A 7,500-nucleotide genomic window follows, 5' to 3' on the forward strand; every position below is an offset into this window, starting at 1 on the left:
TTACCAGACCTCCCTCTCTCTCTCTCTCCTCTCTCTCTCTTCCTATCTCCCTCCCTGCCTCTCTCTCTGCCCTCTCTCCCCTCTCTCTCTCTCTCTCTCTCTCTCTCCCTCTCTCTCTCTCTCTCTCTCTCTCTCTCTTCCTATCTCCCTCCCTGCCTCTCTCTCTGCCCTCTCTCCCCCTCTCTCTCTCTCTCTCACCCTCTCTCTCTCTTCCTCTCTCCCTCTCTCTCCCTCCCTGCCTCTCTCTCTCTCCTCTCTCTCTCCCTCCCTGCCTCTCTCTCTCTCGCTCCCTCCCTCTCTCGCTCTCTTTCACCTCCCTCTCTCTCTCTCTCCCTCTCTCTCTCTTCCTATCTCCCTCCCTGCCTCTCTCTCTGCCCTCTCTCCCCCCTCTCTCTCTCTCTCTCTCTCTCTCTTCCTCTCTCCTCTCTCTCTCTCTCCCTCTCTCTCTCTTCCTATCTCCCTCCCTGCCTCTCTCTCTGCCCTCTCTCCCCCTCTCTCTCTCTCTCTCTCTCTCTCTCTCTCTCGCCCTCTCTCTCTCTTCCTCTCTCTCCCTCCCTGCCTCTCTCTCTCTCCCCTCTCTCTCCCTCTCTCTCTCTCTCTCTCTCCCTCTCCTCTCTCTCTCTCTCTCCCTACCTCCCTTTCCTCTCTCTCTCCCCCTCTCTCTCTCTCCCTCCCTCTCCTCTCTCTCTCTCTCTCTCCCTCCCTCTCCTCTCTCTCTCTCTCTCCCTCTCCTCTCTCTCTCTCCCCTCTCTCGCTCTCCTCCCTCCCCCCCACACCCCCTAATTTAAGCCCTACCAGCGGTCGCAGCCACGAGACCACAGAGAACAACAACACGTCCATCAATCAGGGCGAGCGTCATTGGCTCCGCCCCCAATAGTGACGGCGCTCTCCGACTGCCGGCGGCAGTTTCCTCAGAAGCCGTCGTCACGGTGATCCTGACGTCGCGCGAGGCGCGGGGGAGTTCATGGTGATGACACGTCTAACGCCGTCGGAGCGCCGTCCGGCCTCGCCGCCGCCGCCGCGTCGGAAGTCGTTAGCGAAGATTTTGCAGAATTCACATGGGGATTCATTTATTCCGCAGCTTTGGAAAGACGTCAACCTGAAGACGGTCGTCTTGTCGTGTGAACATCACAACTCTTTGGGTTCGACCGCGGCGTCCGAACCGGCGAACTCCCGTCTGTGTCCGGAGACGCCGCCAGAGCGCCGGCGAGCCGCGGAGACGTCTGCAGTCTAAGTTTAGCCTCTAAATGACGGCCTGGGGCAAAGCCGCGACCGGACCACATCTGGAATGCGGCCGCCGACCCGGCGTCCTGTAATCTGTCTGTCTGTCCAGCGAGATGGGAGACAGCTGGACGTCTTCATTCGTCTCACGGCTCTGATGGACAGACATGTTGTCCCTCTTTCTAGTTCACACCTCCTACTGCTTTATTATTATTATTATTATTATTATTATTATTATGGTGCAGAATTCAGCTTCGAAAGGCTCCTCCACCTTTGACTCCTCCCACAATCAGGCACCACGAGAAGGCCCCTCCCCCTTTTGACTCCTCCCACAATCAGGCACCACGAGAAGGCCCCTCCCCTTTTGACTCCTCCCACAATCAGGCACCACGAGAAGGCCCCTCCCCCTTTGACTCCTCCCACAATCAGGCACCATAAGAAGGCCCCTTCCCCTTTGACTCCTCCCACAATCAGGCACCAAGAGAAGGCGACTCCCCCTGTTGACTCCTCCCACAATCAGGCACCACGAGAAGGCTCCTCCCCCTTTGACTCCTCCCACAACAAAAGTTGCACCACGGGAGTCGTTTTCGAAAAGCTGCACTTCAGCGGCTCTGAGCGCCGAAAACGCAACAAAGGTTTTCTGTTTTCTACACTTGAAATGTGTAAAACGAGGCCTGGTTTCCTGCTTTCACATAGAAATATACATAAACATAAATATATATATGAATGTAGAAAATAAAAGAGTATTTCAATAGAAAAGTATCCCAGAACCTCGCCTGCAGGAAGCAGCGGGTAACAATAGATTTGGTTGGAAAACGTCCCGCGGCTCAAATCCTCTGAACCCTAATTAGAGGATTTGACGACGACTGCGGCCTCTCTGCTCGCAAACAACAACAACGTCCAACTCCGCCTCTCCGCTGCAGCCTGAGAGATGAAAGTGTCCTGCTGCCTGAAGGCAGATCAAAGCTTTTAGGAGTGTTTCAAACTGTTTTATTCTTAGAATCAGGACAGAGGCTGAACGATGCCGAGGCGCCTCTCTCATCCTCTCTCATCCTCGCTCCTCCTCTCTCACCCTCTCTCACCCTCTCTCATCCTCTGTCCTCCTCTGTCATCCTCGCTAATCCTCTCTCATCCTCTCTCACCCTCTCTCACCCTCTCTCATCCTCTCTCACCCTCTCTCATCCTCTCTCCTCCTCTCTCATCCTCTCTCACCCTCTCTCACCCTCTCCATCCTCTCACCCTCTCTCATCCTCTCTCACCCTTTCTCATCCTCTCTCACCCTCTCTCATCCTCTCTCATCCTCTCTCACCCTCTCTCATCCTCTCTCATCCTCTCTCATCCTCTCTCATCCTCTCTCACCCTCTCTCACCCTCTCCCATCCTCTCTCATCCTCTCTCACCCTCTCCCATCCTCTCTCATCCTCTCTCACCCTCTCCCATCCTCTCTCATCCTCTCTCACCCTCTCTCATCCTCTCTCCTCCTCTCTCACCCTCTCTCATCCTCTCTCACCCTTTCTCATCCTCTCTCATCCTCTCTCATCCGCTCTGAGTGGCGAAAGTTCCGGGAGTTTTAATCAGATTTAATCAGAAACGTCCCAAAAATCTACTGGATTGATGACAATCATCTCTGAAGGTTTCATGTCATTTGAGCTTTTTTTTGTTTTTGGTCAAATACATAAATACAAACCAATAAAATAATAATAAAAAATGCATTAAATAAAATAAAAAACATAAATGCAGATGATAATGTGGAGTTAGTATGAGAGTAGGCTGTTCAGGCTGTGAGTAATAATAAACACAGTATATGAAGTGTTGCCATGGCGACCAGTGGGCGTGGCTAACAGACGACGGTCGCCCTGCAGAGACTCAGACTCAGAGTCACAGACGCTCCCGACCGCCAGCCGACCTTCTCCCCTCGCCACACGGTGGTGCCCCCATCCACCCCCTCCACCCAGCCTGCCTTCAGCGCCCCCCCGGTGGCCCAATCAATCAATACCCCCCCCCCCCCCCCCCCGATCAGGAAAACCTCCACACCAGAGAGAAGCAGCAGTACCTGAGATCTCCTCCAGGCACTGCTTGGCGGTCTTGCTGTAGACCAGCTCCCCCTTGGTGGGGCTGAGGCGGGGGTCGGCGGGGGCCACCATGGTGCAGTCGTTCTCCGAGAAGGTCCTGGAAGAGCAATAACATTAGTTATACATTTATTTCTTCAACACTTCAACACTGTGGAAAAAACTCTACAATTAAACAGACAACAGCGCCGTCCAGTGGCCAAACATGGTAACTACGTTGTTTTCAGATAACCGTGAAAGAAAACAAAAAAGTTCTACGTTTTTTTCCCCTTTTGAAGGACAAACCTAAACAAACATGGTGTTTTTTGTGTTTTTTACTGCAGTGCTCCAAAAGTAGGAACAAACTAACGTCTTTACAAAGATATTTTTTTATCCTTTCCCTGCCTTGCTCATGTCATACCAACTCTGACCACTAGAGCACCGTAAAGAATAGAAATCATTAAAATCGCCTTGTGATAATGGTAAATTTTGTGTTTTCGTTTCAGAATAGTGCCACCAGGTGGCGCTGTTGGTGGTTTTTGTCATTTCAAGGAGACGGAGTGAGAGCGTTTTCAAAAAGTTCCCACTGGTTCCGCCCCCACACACGCCCATCTATGGGAAGAGGAGGATGTACTTCCTCCCGTGGCGCCATGTGCCAGAGCAGAGCTGCCGGATTGTGGGAGGAGTCAAAGGGGGGGAGGAGCCTAAATTGATTGTGATTGGCTGAACCCCGATGACACTACATAGGGTTTGATTTCTGATTGGCTGATTGGAGCAACACACTTTTTAAAAGCGAGCGCGTCGTTCCAGCTGAGGAGACGATTCGTTCAGGAAGTGGATTTTACACAATATGAGCCTTTAAATTCAGATTCTTTTTCATATAATGAGTCAAAATGAGAATATTCAAGAAACAAACAGTGTTTGACTGATGGAGGAAAAAAAAAACAGTTTCCAGAAAACGCATACGAATGAATTGAACGTTTCGATGCGACCGTGTTGAAGATCAAAGCGGAAAATCAAAGCGGAAAATCAGTTCTCTTCACCGACTGCAGCCAAAAAAAACAACTTTGACAACAACTTCAAGCAGACAGAGACAAACAGGAAACATTAAATTTGGCCGAAGCAGATGGTGGATTCTGGCACAGTGGGGGGTCCGGCACGGCGCCGTATGGACGCCGCCGGCTCTGACGAGTTCCAACCAGCGAGGGAGGAGGAGACACACCAGGAGGTACGTTATGAAGGCAGGAAGTTAAACCTCCATTACTTCATATCCTTCATTATTTCCTGTGTGAAGACGTTTCCTGCGTCCAGTCAAACGTGGACTTTCTATTTTATTTTTATTTTATTTGTTTATTTGAGCCATACACATTCTGCTCCAAAGCAATGGGCTAAACCTTTTCGGGTTCTACTGTGTTTCTGAGTCCTAAAGTTTAATTCCTCATGTATTTCACACCGACCAGTACGATCTGGGAACCTTCTTTGTATTTGTCTTGGTAACAATGTATAACTTGCTTTATATAACATCTGTACTGCTTGGAACTCAATGATGTCACAAAGCTTCATGCTTCATTCAAAATAATGAGTTTGTGTGGTCCAGAAACCTTTCTGAATTAATCCAATAGCTCTTTTTTTGCAACATTACTATTGGTTTTACTGTGTTTTTATGAGTACCCCAAACCACAGTACAATAATATAAATAGGGCAAAATCAGAGAACAGTATACGGTGTGTAAAGCTTTGATATTTAAAATGGCTTTGCTCTCGCTATTACTGCAAGGCTTCTTGAAATTTCCGTCGATATATATGCAACGTGAGATTTCCAAGTAATTCTAGCGCAGGTGCGGCCGGCGGCGGCTGAGCAAGACAGAGGCGGCGGTTGGAAGAGGGACGAGGTCAAGGATTAAGTCGTGGTTAATGGGATGATTCCTCGCCACCTTTCTCTCCGGCACAAAGAGATCAAAGAGAGTTTGGCAGGTCCTTCTTTTCTGTTTTTTGTTTTTTTCCTCCTGCTGGATTCTGAAGGTTCTCGCATCAGAGATGAAAGCGACAGGATAAGAGGAAGTGGTGAAGGGATGAGGGGGGGAACTCACCTGTACATGAAGGGCGCCACGGTGGCGGTGTTGGGATGGTTTGTGCTGCTGCTGCTGAGGAAGCTGAACAACGCCGTTCCCTCCCAGCCCGCCGCCGCCCAGCACGCCCCGGACCCGGACCCGGACAGGGCCGAGGTGCTGGTGGACGACGTCATGCTAGTCCGTTTGCCCTCCGGGCCGGCGGCGGGCCGCTGATTGTAGAAGCTCCCGCCTTGCCCCGCCTTGCTGGGCTTCGTCCTGTCGGCCTCGCCGCCCCGCAGGTTCCCGCTGCTGGTTAAGGCGGCCTGGCTCTGGGTCTGAGCCAGGTTCTGGGTCTGGGTCTGACCCGGGTTCTGGCTCTGGGTCTGAGCCGGGCTCTGGGGTTTGGATGACGTCGCCATCGAAGGAGCTGAAAAGAGAAAGAGTTTGTCTTCATTATCTCACACTTCTTCATTCTCGACATAAAAGAATAGAACCAGCGTTTCCCTTAGGATTTTTTTGGGGTGGGGGAGGGGTGAAACTACACATGACCAGGGGGAAAGAAAGAAAAAGAAAGAGATGAAAGAAAAAGAAAAAGAAAAAAGAAAAGCACAAAAAGATCAAAGAAAAAAAGGAAGAAAAAATAAAGAAAAAACAGATACAAATTTACAAAATAAGAAAATATAAAGAATAGTAGGGAAGCGGCTTCGGTACCTTTCAGTCCTGGCTTCGGGATCCCGCTGGAGGCGCCGTCCTTCTTCCCCGACTTCCCCCCTTTGGGAATGAGGCTGGCAATTTTGGAGTTCTTTTGGAGTTCTTCTTTCGGCGGCGAGCTGTCCTTCGAGGACTTGCCCGCCTTGCCTCTGTCCTCCCTGTCCCTGCTGGAGGCGGCGGACCTGCTGCCGCCGGCAGAAGCCTTAGAGTACGACGACGTGGACGTGGATGACGACGACGACGACGCAGAGGTTTTGCCGGGCGCCGAGTGGGACGACGCCGAGGCCTTGGCGGGTTTGGTCGCGGCGGGCGCCGGCCCGTCCTCGCCGTACTCCGACAGGTCATCCTCCTCCTGCAGAGCCATTTCCGCCACGGACGGGGACGTCCGGGACGCCGAGCGGGGGTTGATCAGGCGGAACTTGTCCAGCATGGACCTCTGGGGCGCCGCCGGGGGCGTCGCCCTGCGGCGACGGCGTGGTGGACGGCGAGTGCACGGGGCCGGCCAGCATGGACGACGTGGCGCTGTGCTTGAGGTTCATGGACTTGCTGCGCCAGGACTTGCCCCCGGCGGGGGAGGGTATGGCAGAGGCCAGCTGCTGCCGCTGAGGCTGGTGGGGACCATACCGCCGAGCCCGGCGCCGTTCGGCCGCCGGCCGCCGGGACGCCCCTCGCCGCCTCTGGACAGGGAGGGAAGAGAGACGGGGACGGTCAGCGGTGGACAGCGTACGGCTGCTGCGAGGCGACCCTACGACCCTACCTCTCTTTGGCGTCCAAGAATCCCATGACTCAGTTCTGAAGGTACCTTCATGACTGAATGTGTGTCTGGTAGCACATAGTGCAGCAATATATAGACATTCTATTGTAAAAACGGGTCAATAGACTCGATTGAAAGAAATTAACCGATTAATCGCACAAGTTCTGCAATTAATTGCGATTAATCGCGTTGCTCGTCTACTGAAGCCTATTGAGGGAAAACCACGGAATTAAAGTCGACTCAGCACCAAGAGACTACATTTGAATTAAAAGACACATTTTTTTATAACGTGCTTTTTAGCTTTTGGTGAAACTGTTTTTGAGATCAGCAAAATAATAATAATCACATAAATTCATTAATAAACGACCTCTTCTGCTGGAGAACGGGAGCGCTTTGATCACTTTGTTCTCTTTAACGGAGGACAGACGAGGTAAAGAGGGCTGAAGAGGTTCTGCTGTCAGGGTTCAGCTGGATCTGAGTCACTGTGCTGCTTCAAGTCCTTCCGGCGGGGTGGTGGTGGTGGTGGTGGTGGTGGGGGGGGGGGGGTGACAGGGGGGGTGACAGCATCCTCTAACACCTCCAGACAAACCACCCAGGGAGGGAGGTGGCAAGATGCAGCCTGCTTAAAAAAACCAAACCCCAGTAAACAACAGGTTTCTGCTTCAACCTGCTTCTCGTCAATATAAAAAAACGCTGAGTCATCAATATTTCATGCAT

At 51.8% G+C, this 7,500-nt stretch overlaps 1 protein-coding gene across 1 annotated transcript in view; it reads right to left on the minus strand.

Moving 5' to 3' along the window:
- The window catches only part of LOC308146615 (neuron navigator 3-like), a gene marked incomplete at its 5' end in the record, with an annotated part of 79,596 nt that overhangs the window by 23,321 nt on the left and 48,775 nt on the right, over window positions 1-7,500 (minus strand). The window contains 8 exon segments of the mRNA XM_080518518.1: window positions 3,274-3,389; window positions 5,358-5,398; window positions 5,400-5,465; window positions 5,468-5,745; window positions 6,030-6,472; window positions 6,474-6,627; window positions 6,630-6,674; window positions 6,677-6,706. Coding sequence (XP_080374644.1) covers window positions 3,274-3,389; window positions 5,358-5,398; window positions 5,400-5,465; window positions 5,468-5,745; window positions 6,030-6,472; window positions 6,474-6,627; window positions 6,630-6,674; window positions 6,677-6,706 — 1,173 coding nt within the window.

Source organism: Blennius ocellaris (genome assembly GCF_963422515.1).
Source record: "Blennius ocellaris genome assembly, chromosome: 22".
In the NCBI taxonomy this organism is placed as follows: domain Eukaryota; kingdom Metazoa; phylum Chordata; class Actinopteri; order Blenniiformes; family Blenniidae; genus Blennius; species Blennius ocellaris.